At 33.7% G+C, this 16535-nt stretch overlaps 1 protein-coding gene and 1 pseudogene across 2 annotated transcripts; both read left to right on the forward strand.

Moving 5' to 3' along the window:
- Positions 1 to 1020: 1020 nt before the first annotated feature.
- On the forward strand, positions 1021 to 4214 carry LOC143599074 (VIN3-like protein 1; annotated as a pseudogene). The gene is made up of 5 exons (XR_013147232.1): positions 1021 to 1655; positions 1990 to 2294; positions 2439 to 2904; positions 3278 to 3902; positions 3983 to 4214. The product of XR_013147232.1 is annotated as a VIN3-like protein 1 (transcript).
- A 2095-nt stretch (positions 4215 to 6309) lies between these two features.
- Positions 6310 to 10185, forward strand: LOC143599080 (3-hydroxyisobutyryl-CoA hydrolase-like protein 3, mitochondrial). Its single transcript, XM_077077131.1, has 10 exons — positions 6310 to 6423; positions 7452 to 7553; positions 7693 to 7757; positions 8472 to 8606; positions 8708 to 8804; positions 8916 to 9045; positions 9179 to 9357; positions 9442 to 9569; positions 9656 to 9757; positions 10078 to 10185. The coding sequence occupies exons 1-10, from the start codon at positions 6318 to 6320 to the stop codon at positions 10183 to 10185; spliced, it is 1152 nt and encodes a 383-aa protein (XP_076933246.1). The 5' UTR covers positions 6310 to 6317.
- Positions 10186 to 16535: the final 6350 nt, after the last annotated feature.

The following is a 16535-nucleotide window of genomic DNA, read 5'->3' on the forward strand; positions in this document are numbered from 1 at the left end:
GGTTGGCCTGCTTTGCAGATGTTTCGCCAGAGTACCTTTCTGTAGTATGGAAGAAGTTGTAGAAAAGAAAGGTGAGTATGATATATATTTCCACTATACACTTGATATTCTCATTTTATACGCTTGAGACTAAAAAAGATAGTTAAAACAAGGAGATTGGATAGAATTTACAGTTTCATTCATGTTGACTATTAATCTTGGAATGCGAAGCTGCATTTTATTATTAATCTTGTTTTTAACTTGCGGTTATATGTTTTTATGCTTGAATGCGTATCTCCATGTTTGGTGATTAGTTTTGCAAATATATAACACCTGCTTTTTTTAATATTGAATTCTGACTTAATGCATTCACTGTTCTTTGGGTGCGCTTTATGAACTAATTTTATACATGCATTTATCTGATTGTGGCTCATTTGTTTCCCATTTATATTAATTCTACTCTTTTTATGCAGAAGTTCTGTACTACAGAAAGATTTCAAAGCTTTGACTTTCTGAATTTTCTACCTCTACATAGTTACTGACTTATTGTGAGCCATGAAATTTTAAATAGTTTTGACCAAATATGGATACCTTTATCTTTACTCTTTTAGTCATGAAGGATCTTAAATACTTTTAGACAAAAGAACGCAGATTATGATTAAGTTGTTTTATGGTTTAAGTTTCTTTTGAGTATGTTCTGCATAAAATCCAAATCATTTACTGTTTAATGGTTTTACACTTTATTTGCGCGCTGCTATTTATGAAACCTTTTTTACCAATCATTGATAAAGTTTAATGATGCTTCTTCTAATTCACTAGATGTTTTTATTGAATCGATTATTAACCAAAAACTGATACATAGTTCTTGTCATGTGCATCATCAGTTTCTTTCTTTAATCATTTTTTAATTTTATTTATCCATTAAAAAAGTGAAGTTTGATACACATTATTAGATCCCCATTTCAATTCTTTTGAATTACTGTCTACAAGGCTATAACTGATTCGGCTTTTCACTCTTATGTATTTCACCTTTTTTTATTATTTTTATTTTCAGGTGTTCAAAGTATATCTTCCAGTGTTCACAGCACCCCAGAGAAAAACAGTCACTCAGATGATGCTTCAAGAACTCCCTGCCCACCTCAAGAGTTTGTGAAGTCAGGCACACCGAAAGATTGTGGCAAAGAGAGAAAAAAATAAATCCGTCTTTTCAAATACATAAAATGGCCGAAACATCCATCAAATCGAGTAAAAAAATGTTAAAAAGCCAAGATCCCAAAAAAGCAACTGTAAACCCCAAGTCCCAGCTGTCCAGGAAACAGAATCGAAAAGGTGAAAACCCTGTTCGGATTTCGCTTACAGAATCAAACGGTGACACTAAGTTTTCGGAAACTTGGATTTGCAAGAATTCTGCATGTAGAGCGGTTTTGTCTGTTTGCTGACACCTTTTGCAAGAGATGTTCTTGTTGCATTTGCCACTTGTTTGATGATAACAAGGATCCTAGTCTATGGCTGGAATGCACTTCAGATTCTTCCAGTGGGGAATTCTTGTGGTTTATCTTGCCATATCGAGTGTGCCCTCCAGCATAAAAAAGTAGGGGTGTTAATCTTGGCCAATTGATGCAGTTAGATGGGAGTTACTGCTGTGCTTCTTGTGGTAAAGTTTCAGGGATACTTGGGTGAGTTTTTTTTTTCTTTCTACATACAGTTTACTAAAGGCGGGAAATGAAAACATGCATGCTTTTAATTTTAATGTGGGTCAAAGCGGGCTGGGCTGACCAAAAACTCTTTTAACACAACCCATCTGACGATGTTAGTGGGCTAAACTCAACTCATTCATAAGTAAATGGGTCGAATATGCCACTTCTTTTATATGTATTTTTTTCCAATTGCAATTGAAAAGACATTCACTAATTATAGCTCTCTAAGTTTTGTCCTTGTTTCTGATCTATTAGATTTCTCTTAATTTCGAGTTTCTTTCTTGTTTGGACTTCTAATTCTTGTAGGTACTAGGAAGAAGCAATTGGTTATTGCTAAGGATGCACGGCGTGTTGATAGTCTCTGCTACAGGATATATCTGAGTTTTAGACTTTTGGATGGGACATCACGGTTTCAAGAACTACACGAAATAGTTAAAGAGGCAAAAAATAAGTTGGAAACTGAGGTGGGCCCACTGAGTGGAGGCTCGTCCAAAATGGCCCGTGGCATTGTAGGCAGACTTGCTGTTGCAAGTGAAGTTCAAGCACTTTGTACTACCGTGATTCAAAAAGCAGATGATTTGTCTGCTACAATTTCTAGCACAAGCATGAAAGGCAAAGGTATATTTAACGGATTTATGTTCTGTTTTTTGTTGTTATTAGTTAATTTATACCTTTTTTCACATCTAACAACATACTATTAAATATTTTAAAATGGTCAAAAGCGAATTCTGATATACACTTGCCCTATTTTCTTTCTTACAGAAGGTTCACTTCCAGCAGCATGCAAATTCATATTTGAAGAAGTAACAGCTACTTCTGTAGTACTTGTTTTAATAGAGTTATCCACAGCATTGTCGACCGATATTATTGGATTTAAATTATGGTACTCGAAAACAACAGAACCAACGCACACACAAGATCCGGTTAAAACATTCCCAAGATCTCAAAGAAGAATTCTGATATCCAATTTGCAGCCTTGCACTGAATACATGTTTAGGGTTGTATCATACACTGAAACAGGTGATCTAGGACACTCAGAAGCCAAATGCTTCACTGGAAGTGTGGAAATTATTCATAAGAACCCTAATTCTGTCACGGTTCCTCATAATGAAGGAACCTCGGGCGCAAAAGATGTTGAATCCGACTCGGGGCTATAAGGTTCGTGAACTCGGAAAGATTCTACGCTTTGCCTGGGCTCAAGAACAAGGTTACTTGGATGGTATTTCAGGTAAAAAAATATCTATATATATTTTGGTTAATTATTAAGGGATGAGTTTGTCATTAATCCTAGTTTTTGTGGGAGTTTTGTTATAAACATAAGGGCAAATCACAGAATAAAAACAAACCTTTACAGACCTTTCAATTTAGTAACTGATTCCAGCCATCAAGCTGTGTTTTATAATTGGTTGCAGCAAAAAATGACCTGTTCAATATAAGCATGTAGTTTTTCTATTTTCTATTTATATTTATTTATTATTGTTATTATTTTTCAAAAATTGTGATGTCACATCGTATATGTCGTTCTAGACTTCTAGTATATATAAAGATAGCACTTGTCAAAAGGTTTATGGTTAACTGAACCACAAGCATCCCTAATTCAGGCGCAGATCTAAGCGAGCTCAGTAAAGTGATCAAGCCCGAAACACCAAAATCAGAGGAACTGAGCCCGGATTTAAAAGGACTCGACTTGAATGTTGCTACTGTGCCAGATTTAAACGAAGAAATAGTCGCTTCCGATTGATTCTTACAGGGAAGGAGTAAACGGGGAACACGATAACGGAAGCGGTGAATCCGAAAAACTGGGCCCACCATATATCTAACGGTGAAGTGTCACGAAAGAGGCCCGCTAGCACAATGAAGAGACAGTTGACTGTGATAGCACTCTGATTAACGGGTCATCCCTTGGGGCCCGCAAACATGGGTCCGGAAGCTTGGATGAAAATTTCGAATATTGTGTGAAAATCATCCGGTGGTTGGAGTGCCAAGGGTATATTAAGCAAGAGTTTAGATTAAAGTTGTTGACGTGGTTTAGTTTAAGGTCAACCGAGCAGGAACGTAGAGTGGTCAACACATTTATTCAAACCCTGATTGATGATCCATGTAGCTTAGCTGGACAGCTGGTTCACGCGTTTGGTGACATCGTTAATATCAAGAGGCCTAGAAATGGATTTTGCAGTAAACTGTGGCATTGAACCCGGAGAAATTTACCAAAAACAGTGAGAAACAGTTGATATATTAATTCACATTCACTTATTTGTGACCTATTAACCAACTTATGCTGATAAACTTATGCTTGTTTTTTATAGGCATCTTATTAGGGGATACGGTTGCCGAACTTGTTTAGTCAGAAATCAATTGGAAGTTGAGATCTATTTCGTATTTTCCGAATTTATCATCATTTTCATTTTTCAATCTAAGTTAGTCATATTTATATTGTCGAGTTATGTAGAGATGGTCTTATTTATGTATCATTGCCTTCTGCTAGTGTCACAGAAGCATTTATCAATGTACATTTTCATTTCCACTTAATGGATTGTTCTCTTAGACCCTAATATGTCTTGATCATAGTTGCATAAACAATCGTCTGGTTCGTTTACAGCTCTAGTACCGGATACTGTACCAAGTTATTAAGAAATCGGGATTGGGAAATTCGGGATTGGTGTCGGTCGGTATTGGAGCTCATCTCTAGTCATGATTGTGTTTATCTTTTGCGTAGTATGTAGGGTGCAACCAAATATGACAAAAGTAGTAAGCAAATGCTATTTAAATGTTGTAAGAGACATCCTTTGAGAACAATTTCATTCAGCACACTTCACATATAAATTAGGGTGTTGATAATTGGATTAAAATTTGGTATTTGGTTTGGTTTTAAAACTAGAAAAGAACTAGTAATTTGGTTTTTTGTTTTACAAAATCTAAATCCAGTGTTCAAACCGAATGACAAAAGGTAAATAGAATAACAAATAGTTATTTAAAATTTGTTATTTAGCTTAATTCACTTTTAACACTTTTATAGAGTCTTATTTAGCTCAACCAATTTTCAATGTTCAAACCGAATGACAAAAGTAAATAGAATAACAAATAATTGTTATTTAAAAATTGTTATTTAGCTTAATTCACTTACTTTTAAAGTCTTATTTAGCTCAACCAATTCAATAACAAGTAATGGCAAAAAAAAAACATTAAAAAAAAGCTACTTTTAACCAGAAACCGAACCAAATTCCTTTTCAGTTTAAACGTTGCTGAATTTCGTTTAGTCATTTGTTTTTTTGAAAAATAATAAAATTCCAAAACGAAGAACCGATTTGATACTGCATCTAATTATTGTTTTAATATTTTGTCTTGAGTTTTTTTTTTATCGGCAAGCATCCCCCTAGCCCCTTCTCCCTCCCGTTCTCTCTCACAAAATCGGTTTAAAATTGCAAGCTCTCTCTCTCTCTCTCTCTCTCTCTCTCTCTCTCTCTCTCTCTCCTAGGATCCTATATGAATGCCCTTAGACCGTGTTTAGTAGATAAAACCTTTATAAGAGCGTTGTACGTCATAGGCGCATTATACACAAAATGGGTTTAGTGGATATTATCTCTCCCAATCAATACCCAATTATTATTTTTATTAAAATAAAAAAAAACAAATAAAACACCACCAATCATCTTTCCCTTCTTCCCTATCTTCCGACGTTTTATAGGAAGCGCCCCACCACATCCAAACACCCCAAGGCGCCGAAGTGTGTTCCTGGTGCTTTGAAGGCATTTTAGGCGAGGAAAGCACCACACTAGACACTGTTTATGTCTCGAGTTTAGTTAAATGCAGTGTTTTATATTCATTTCATTCATTTGGAAGCACCCCACCACATCCAAACACCCCAAGGCGTCCCGGGGTGTGCTCCTAGAGCTTTGAAGACATTTTAGGTGAGGAAAGCACCCCACTACACACTATTTATGTCTCAAGTTTAGTTTAATACAGTGTTTTATATTCATTTCATTCCTTTTTTTTTCATGTTACTTTAAATCTAATCTAACTTTACTAATAAATGAAAATAATGAGGATGATGTGGCAATCCCAAATTTATTTTTGGTCTAATCTCTTTTCTCATTCATTCTACATGTCTATGGGTTATGGGCAAAAACATTTTAGCAAATGGGTTATAATTTAATTTCTAACCTTTCATCTGATTCATCCTATCTATCCATGGGTCATTGATCAAAGTAATTTTGGCAAATGAGTTATAATTTCTTTTATAATTCTCTAATTCCTCATCTAATTATTTATCCTATATATCCATGGGTCATGGGTCAAAACAATTTTGACAAATAGGTTAAATTTCTTCTAATTTTCTAATCTCTCATCTAATTCATTATAGTTATCCATCGATAATAAGTCAAAACAATTTTGGCAAATGTTATATATTATTGTAATGGGTCATCTCATTTTAATTTATAATATATATTTTATTTTCTTCTTAACCTTAGTTTTATTCATTTCTTTTAAAAATACGTACCTTATTTTTTTTTATTATTTAACAATTTTGTGTAATACAGTTCACAAGCTAGTCGTAAAAGAATATATACACTTTATTAATGAGATTCGTTAATCACTCACTTCCCCAGTCACAATATCTCCGAGTTGCAATTGCAAGCAACCATGGCTTCCGTAGACGAGTTTGAGTTCGTCAAGGGGAACGTATTGCCAAACGGAGTTGCTGTCATCACTCTCGATCGCCCCAAAGCTCTCAACGCCATGAATCTAGGTCACATATGCTTTTGCTTATCCTATTAATAATAAGATAATAATTTGATTTTCAATCAATATTCGTAACTAATACTTCTACGATTCAACAGTCACATAGCGCTGGTTATTAACTTATTCGTAGCAGTAGTAATTGACTAATTGTTAGTTGATTTTGGTCTCTAGGTTATTGCTAGCTTATAGGTCAGCTGTATTATAATATAAGAGCAGTATTGTTTACGATTGAAGGATTCCTTTAGGCGAAATCAGATTCCGACTCCAGCTGTGGTTTGTGTCTCTGTGCTAGCTTTGCTTATTCGTGGTGTATGCGGTCTATGATATACTGTTGCGTAGGGCTGTAAACGAACCAAGCGTTTGGTGAACTGCGTGTTTTATGTTTGTTCGTTTAATAAATGAGCGGACGTTAGTAAGGTGTTTCGTTCGATTAACTCAATGGAGGAAATGAACAAAGGCTGCTGTGTTCGTTAAATTGTGTCCGTGAATGTTCGTTAATCTTGGTTCAAGGTTTTTAATATTTTTTAATGACTTTTCTAATCTTACTATATACATTTAAGCAAAATTATTAACTATAAAATAAATAATATAATGAGTATTATGTGATTATTTTATATGTAAAAAATTAACGTATGAATACGAATTTCAAAGAAAACATCAACACAAGGTAGCCGGACTGAACCGTTGACACTGATCATTTTAGGTTAGCCAAATCACAAACAAAACATTCTGTTCATTTGTGTTCGTGAAGTGAACCGTTCATGAACAAGTTCACGAACAAGAAGTTTTGAATAGTTAGGTATTCATGAACCGCTTGCTTGCTCGATAAAAGTTTAACGGACGAACATGAACAATGCCTTGTCCGGTTCGTTCGTTTACAGTAGGACTGTTGCACCATGATGAGTCTCTCCCCTAGGGTTGGTCATTTTTCTTGTTTCATTTGAATGAGTCTAGTCTATTCATCTTCAATGATGGATTTAAAGTACCAATTGAAAGTGAAAATTGATTTTGTTTTCTTTTCTGGTGAATATGCAGATATGGATTTAAGGTACAAAAGTTTTCTTGATGAATGGGAAACGGATCCAAACGTGAAATGTGTTCTAGTTGAGGGAAGTTCATCACGTGCGTTTTCAGCAGGTATCAAATATCAGAGTTTATTGTATATCATAAACTGTCATGTTCATTTCTGTAATCTGCTTATGCCTCATTGGCGTGAACAAGCGATATTAATATTTGGTTATGGAAAGTTTCAAGGTTACTATTTGTGTTCATGCAGGAATGGATATAAAGGGGCTCGTTGCTGAAATCCAAAAGGACAAAAACACGCCTCTTGTGCAAAAGGTTTTTTTCTTTTTAATAATCTTCACTGTGTTACAAATGCCCTGTTGTAATAGCATTGGCTGCAATATCGTAGTTTGCAATGAGCTGTGCTAAACACAAACTGAGAAATCTGGACATTGTTATCGGTTTCTTTTTAAGGGTTAATATCAATAAGCTTTTAAAGAGTTTGAGTTGGTTTAGTTTAATTAATTTGGTCTTAATTAGACTTTTACTGTTAATGGATGGTTAGGGTTATTGTATTTGGTGTGGTTGAATTGTTTTGTTCTTTATTAATAAACAAGAAAAGTGACGTGAGAACTTCTCACAAAATCATGCTGTTGCTGCCTTTTTTGTTCAGTTGTTTCCAACAGTTTTCATTGATAATCCTGTTCCAGTGCATTTGTGTTCAAATATGAAGAACATGAAAACATGCATTGGTAAGCTTCTGCTGATTACAAATTGAAGCATTTTACTTAATTAGTTTGAATCAATAGCTTGTTAATGTTGACTGCATTTCAAAGTGTAGTCTTTTTTATGAATTTCTATTGAATAATTTTCCCTTATTTATTTATTTATTTTTTCTAATTTGGATGCACTTTTGAACTACATCATATCAATTTTCTCTTGGAAAACCATTAATTTTGCTTTGTCGTGTAAATATATGACAGTATTATTTGCTATAGCTATGCTTTATGTATGTATATGTCGGGTAGAGACTAAATTTTGTTTGTACAGGTGTATGCTGCTGAATACTCACTTATTTGTAAAATATCTGACTACAAAAAGCCATACATAAGCTTCATGGACGGTGTTACGATGGGATTCGGTATTGGTTTATCTGGGCATGGTCGTTACAGAGTTATAACAGAGGTAACTTGCCTCATTTCAAGCTGATAACAATCTAGAGTTTATATCATTTTTTATAATTAATAATCTGAAACAAAATTACTTACATTAATGATTTGTTTCAGAAAACTCTTCTTGCTATGCCAGAGAACGGAATTGGTTTATTCCCAGATGTTGGATTTGCTTACATAGCAGCACAAAGTCCAGGCGAAGGATCTGTTGGTATGCATGTGATAATTCATATATATCTTATACACATGTATTATTTATGTTGTAAGTCGATATAATATGTTATATGCCATTCTTGTCTCATTATGCTTGTTGTGCACGCAGGTGCTTATCTAGGAATAACTGGAAACAGGATTTCTACTCCAGCTGATGCACTTTATGCAGGCCTCGGGACTCACTTTGTTCCATCGGGAGATCTGGGCTTACTTAAGGAGGCACTTTTATCAGTTACATTGTATATCTCTTACCATCCCTTTGTATATATGTGTTCAACACATTAATGACACACGAGACTCCATATAATCAATCAATTCAGCTTATGTTTTCACTGTAACGGGTCAAATTAAATTGTTGTTATTTATATACAGTTCTGAGGATCCACATAGTGATCTCGAAGCAATATTGGCAAAATACAGTAGCATACCCGAGTCAGAGCCCCGATTGAAGTTACTCTTGCCTCGTATCATCTCAACATTTGCTGCAAATAAATCTGTTAAAGAAATAGTGGAAGAACTTGAACAACATCAGCAAAGTGCTGATGCAACAGGTCTTTTAACTTATATGCTTAATGGACTTTGTAACTTCTTTTTTTTACATTTGTAACATATAATAACATCTTATCTATGAGCAGTTTCACAGTGGGCAACAGAGTCACTTTCAGGGATTAAAAAAGGTGCTCCGTTTTCTCTTGTTCTTACACAAAAGTATTTCTCTAAAGTTGCGTCTGCAATTGGGCATAATGAAAACGAGTTATCCAAGGTGAGTTTCTACATTTTTTTTCCATTTTATATATCCGGTGACATTTTTTGTAATAATAACATTGTTTGCTATATGCTTGTGGTTAGTTAAACGGAGTTATGAAATCCGAATACCGAATTGCATTAAGGGCTTCGCTTCGAAGTGATTTTGCTGAAGGGGTTAGGGCGGTTTTGGTGGATAAGGATCAGGTTTGTTATTTCTCTCAGTAGAAGTTATAATAAGTTATAGTTTTTAAATTCACACAGATAACACGATAAAATAAATAATTCATAAAATCCTTAACTAGTCATTATTTGTAATATTTTAGATCTTTGTCGTTTTGATAAATCGTTCTTAAACGTTTTGTGTCAACTTATTAACTCATTAAATGATTAGTGAAACTTCTTAATTCATGTCATAAACAGAGGCTGAACTCGTTTACACACGTTTTACACTTTAACTTCGTTTCGTGTTGATAAATCGTGTCATAAATTGGCTTTATTTCTAATAAAATTTTGTATTTTACCAGAATCCCAAGTGGGACCCACCAAGCTTAGAGGAAGTTAAAACAAGTGACATGGAAACTCTTTTCGAACCATTGGGCTCGGAGGCCGAAGAACTCTGTCTCTGTGTTTAAATCATCTAGTGATATTCACAGGGTTACACTATCATTGTAACTTGTAAGTTTTAAGATATTCGTATGTCTGATAGAGTTATGTTATGCATGATTTAAGACATTATAATCAATTATAAATAGGGGTGACTTGTCAAATTCGGTTTGTGCCGAATTCTCAACTTTCCTTGCTTGTCAGATTAGCCCGAAGACGTCCCTACTTGCTACTATAGCTCATCCTGAAATTCATGCTAAAAATAAGTCTATACTCGTAGTTTAAATATTTTAAAGCCAGTCGTTACAGAACTGCGTCGGGTCAGGTTGGCGGGACACAAGCACCTACACTTCTATCCGCTTTTTTAAAAACTTTATAACGTGTAGGTTGTTACATGTTTACAAAAGCAATATTACTGACTTATTAGCGTGGCTCTCCATGCGTTTTTGTCCAAGCCTTGTCACCGATTAAACTACTTTTTTTTTGAAGTTTTCTAAGCAAAAGATTCTTTTTAGTAGTAGTTGGAGACAAGTTAATAGTTTCATTAACTTCTAGAACCTTTGACGCAAGATCTACCTTGTCGATTTTAAGTCAATAGCAAAAAAGAATTTTGCAATTGTGCTAATTAAGATGTCTTTTGTAATTATAAAAAAATGTTTTGATTTAGATGTATTTGCAAAAATTAAGGGTGTTAAAAAATTAAACAAAGCTAAATTTTTTGTTTTGGCCGAAGTTCGCGATTTGGAGCTGGTCTTCAAAACCGAACCGGTTAATTTGTAGCCTACAATTGTTAGAGCTTTCGAAATCTAACGATGCAAATTCCGTGTGAAAAAAAAAATAATCCAACCCATTTTGGCGGGTTTGGTCTATTCGGCCAACCTGCCGTTTAGTTTAGTTTTTCTGAAAGTTGTAATTACCATGTTAGCAAGAATATTGTGTCAAAACCGGACGAATCTTATTGTGAACCTTTATAGTAAAAGGCTATTTTGATTAGACGGTTGCACTAGAAAAAAAAAGAAGGGGTAACACTTTAACGGTGTGGTTTTGATATAATCAATGCGGAAGGTATGAGGGCGATTCAGTATGACTGATGTATGTTGTCGTGTTGATAAGTTGTTCGGATCGGATAACCAATAAAAGATGGCTAATTGTTATGAGTGATTGTGAACAACTAAATTACATTCATAAGTTTGGATGAGAGATCGCATGCCACGTCATCTTAGCCTTTTAACGGTTTAAGCCAATTCAACTGTACATACATATATCGTAATATCACTTACAAGTTACAAACACAAATGATATATATATATATACTCGAATCCATGTATGGCTTAACCGCCCAATACTGTTAAAGCTAACATTATGTTCAAGTAAGATGTAATCTATAGAATAAAACACACGAACCGTGCTTTTAACATACAATAAATTGTTTATGGATTTATTTCTTATATATTTTATATTGTTGGACACATGCTACTAACCTTTTAAACACTTATAGTTTCACTTAATAAAATTTTATATAAAGAAAGTTATCAACCACAATCAAACTAATAAATAAATACAAACTTTTCTGGAAAGAGAATATGTAATGTTTATTTATTAGTGCATCACTAGTAATTAACTAACAACAAATATTTAATATTAAACCTAGAATAATTGAAAGGCGGCTTACCAAAACAATACGTGCATGGGTGGATGACTAATGTTTTTGGCAAAGTTCTAGAAGAAATGTAATGTTATTGGGTTAGGCTGAGGGGTGTGGGGGCTCTAACGGGGGCGCGAGTGGGGGCTCCAGCCAATAATATTGTGACGTGTGGCAGAGAGAGAAACTGGATAAGATGGGTGTTGGAGCCCCCGCTGGAGCCCCTGGCCCTGGTGTGGAGGGGCTCCAGCGGATTTTTTTTTTAATTTTTTTATAAATATATTCAAAAAACGTATTATTAAAAAAACTCATAAATTATTAAAAAAAACACACATTAAAAAAACACACATTAATATCTAAAAATAAAAAAAAATTAAAGTACTAAAAACATCGATTGGTCTGGTGACGACCATAAATCGTCGTAACTATAATCTGAATCTAGGTTTGGGTACCAATATCCAGATATGTTTTTAAAAAAAAGTTTGGAAGATGGGTTGATTTTGGGTTTTTTTTTGAAGTTGTGGTAATTGTTTTATGTGATTTTGGGTGTGGTAATTGTTTAATGTGATCTTGGGTTTATATATAGGAAGAACACTTTTTTTTTTATTAAATTAAAGAGCCCAACGGCTCATTTCTCATCTCCCAATGTCCCTTTACGCCTACAGGTCCCGCGAACCACTTAGCGCCTGCTTTGAATTCCGTGCTCGCGCCCCTCTCGCGCCCCGGTGGTGTGGTCCCCGCTGAAGCCCCACATCCCTCAGCCTTATTCAAAAACCATTAAAATCATAAAATATACTGGTCAAGATTTGGTTAAGGTTTAAAGTTGATGTTTATCTATATTCATAACTTACTATTATTTTTTTTTTAGAATATACACTTACATGTATATTAATTTACAAACTTTTGGTTTCGGAGATCCTAATGTTCCAGATCCATCATGTTTTACGGTTACAGTCGGTTACGCCTACAACTCAAGTATTAATAATACCCACTACAAGTTTTACATGGTAAACTAACATGATGAAATATATAGAAGACGAGAGCTTATACCGACGACCAAAAAACATCAGGATGCATAAACACCAAACCCATGAATGTAACATGGTAATAATGAATGAAAGAGTATGTGTTATCGTAAATAAAAAAAATGTATTTATATGCACCTTTTTAAAGATATAATATTTAGCTAAACCATTTTGAAAATAAAATATAATAAAGTGGCTTTAAACTGTCAAAAAACTAAAGATAGAAGACAAGAACTTACACCGACAATCAAAGAACATCATAATGCATAGACAACAAATTCAGGAATGTGATATGGTAATAATGAATGAAAGAGTATGTGTTATTTTAAATGAAGAAAAAATTGTATTTATATGCACTTTCATAAAGACATAATATTTAGCTAAACCATTTTGAAAATAAAATACTACCAAAAAACAACATCAGAATGCATAAACACCAAACCCAAGAATGTAACATGATAATAATGAATGAAAAAGTACGTATGTGCTATTTTAAATGAAGAAAAAAGTGTATTATATGCACTTTTATAAAGACTTAATATTTAGCTAAACCATTTTAAAAATAAAATATAATAAAATGGGTTTAAACTGTCAAACTGAAGATAGAAGACAGAACTTACACCGACGACAGAAAACATCATAATGCATAGACAACAAACCCAGAAATGTGACATGGCAGAATGAAAGAGTATATGTTATTTAACGAAGAAAAAAAAGTGTATCTATATACACTTTTATAAAGATATAATATTTAGCTAAACTATTTTGAAATAAAATGAGTTTAAATTGTCAAACTAAAGATAGAAGACAATAACTTATAATGTATAAAAAACCAGCATCATAATGTATACACCTAACCCAGGTATGTGACATTGTAATAATGAATGAAAGAGTATGTGTTATTTTAAATGAAGTAAAAAATGTATTTGCATACACCTTTTTTATGCATCAAAAACTTTGTTAACAATTTTCGTATATAATTATATAGATAAAATAATGTCATACACTAACACTATTGTATTAAGTAAACACCTAAAAAATTATGATATTTTCTTATACTAAAATCATATGTGACAAGGGCTATACATATATGACAATATGATATAATGTCTTTTTCGAGTCAAATTAAAAAATAATACGAAAGTCAAATAAAGTGGGAGGACCATAAACGACCTAATTATCATACCTTCTATAAATATGACATTGTGAACCACTTTCTTAACTCATATTCTTGTGGTGTTACAACTTACAACTACTCTAGTTCTTCTTCATCTCCGATCGCTTGAAAATACACGAAATGAATACGTACTCGTACTTGATCAGATCGTCGTCAGAGTACCGTCGTCAACTTCGTCGAAAATCCACTCCCCAGCGACGTTGTTTGACTTTAGCGAAGCATCAGAAGACTAGGTTTTACATACTCAGGCGATGCATAACTATGCTTGTGTGTTGGAACGATAAGTATGATTAGCGTTAGAGGTGTTACTTTTGTGTTTTGTTTAATGCTTTTAGATGCGAGGTTTGGTCGATTTTTGAAAGAGTATGGTTGTATTCAATTCTTCATTGGTGTATATAAGTATGATATGAAGAAAGTGGATGAATTAGACTATTTGAGAATGATATATAATGTTTTCTATATGCAATTTAGCGTTGATTCTCAATATTAAATTTGATGTATAAATTGTAATTATTGAAGTATATCATAGTTTATGAAAAGCATGTATAGATTTAGGAGGATGATTAGAGGGCGTGTTAGTTACTCTAAAATTAAAAAGAGCGTTAAAAACTATGCTTACTAGTTGTTATTGTAAAGCAGTGAGTCCAAAAAGCTAAACGATGTATATCTACAAATAAAAAAAAATTAAGCTGTGACTCTTCAACTAAAAGTTTTTGGTTTCACTATTGTATTTATCAGTAAAATCAAGATTCTATATTTATAAGGGCGTTGTACGTCACGTTTTAAACCATAACCTCAACATCAATGTATAACTATTAATTAGCCATCTCTTTTGAATTGTGTATTTGTGTTAGGTGGTGTGACTTCTTGTGCCAATTTATATATATGTATATTTATATCAACTTGTAAATTGTCTCTTTGCCTCTTTGTCACTTGCCACTGGTACTATTTTAGGCTTTTAGCCATTGTGGACAGTCCAAAAAGCTACACATAAAAACTATGTATATATTACAATTATTTGTTTTATTTGTTGGTTCAACTTTTTTTTTTTTATAAAATATCTGTCTCCATATGGTAAGAGAATTAATCTAATCTAACACGAAATGTGTGAATTTACGTCTAGTCGTCTAAACTGTTCGAGGAAGGTTTAACAACTCTGGTTTGTGTGAAGGAGCTAATGAGTTATTAGGGGTTGAAGCCAATGTATTGGAGACTTCTTTTTCATTATATTTATCTTGAAGCTCAAATTCAGACTCTTAAAAAAAAACTTGGTTTTGCTTTGTATCCGAATTAGAAATTTGGTTTTCGAATTGGATACTCAAAACTTTGAACGTGGTTATCTTTGGATAACTGAATTATCCGAGTTAGAAGTCCAAGCCCAGCCCAGCCCAGCCCAACCCAAATCCGGCTAACCCCTCATGGCTTCGTCTGATTAAAGACCAAAACCCCAAGATCCTAATCCAATTCAGTTTTGCGTTGTCACACCTAACATCTCATGGTTCCCACGACCCAAATCTCTCGAGTCCAGACGGAAATTATGTACACACGCCTTTAATTAGTGTATGCTTGTGTTTATCTACAGGCACTTGTTTGGCTATAACCACTCCATCCAACAACACACGTCTTAAACTCGGTTTTTTCCGTTCAGTTAGAAACTTGCTAATTCGTATCGGTTCAGATATCGATTAGTAACAAAAATAAGAAATTCAAAATCCTAATTATTCTATTTCCAAAACTATTTCAAGACGACAATTTAAAGACGTTATATTAATCTACCAAATGTTACGAGTCTAACCAGAACGTAGGGGGGTGCAAACGAGCCGAGCCCGAAATCGGCTCGCTTAACTTACATAGAGCTCGAGCTTGGCTTGTTTCAAGCTCTATTTTCAAATATCGAGCTCGGCTCGTAAGTAGATTCTCAAGCTCGTGCTCGGCTCGTTACTATTTATCAATTATTTTTTATGTAACTATAATTTTTTTTATATATTTTTTTCTATTATAATTTTATGTATAAAAAATATATATTATTTAGTTATTTTTATTTATTTTTTCATAACATTATATATATATATATATATATATATATATATAAATTAATAATTATTTAATATATATTTTAAAAACTACATAAATGGCAGGCTCGTTTAGCCTAGCGAGCCGGCTCGACCACGATAAGTGAAGCTCGCGCTTGGGCTCGATTACTAAACAAGCTTACTTTTAGGCTCGAGTTTGGGATCAAGCTCGATTAAACTCGTCTCAATCAAGCTTTTTAACTAGCCAATCTCGAGCAGCCCTGCTAGTTGCACCCAATTTAAGTCCAATATCATAAGACCCAACTTTTAAAGCCCATTATCCACAAACTAATTTTAAGCCCATTTAACCAACCCGTTACCCGCCCAGATGAATCTGAAAACCCTAAACCTTCAAAACCTGCAAATCCGGTAATATTATTAATTGATTAATCGAAGTCCAATTCACTTGCTGTTATTGTAATCAATTCAAATTTTGTTTAATAGAAGTGTAATTACAGAAGCT

The sequence above is a fragment of the Bidens hawaiensis genome, unplaced genomic scaffold (assembly GCF_021521415.1).
Source record: "Bidens hawaiensis isolate Kalapana, Puna unplaced genomic scaffold, B.hawaiensis_p1.1 tig00051459_1, whole genome shotgun sequence".
NCBI classification, from domain to species: domain Eukaryota; kingdom Viridiplantae; phylum Streptophyta; class Magnoliopsida; order Asterales; family Asteraceae; genus Bidens; species Bidens hawaiensis.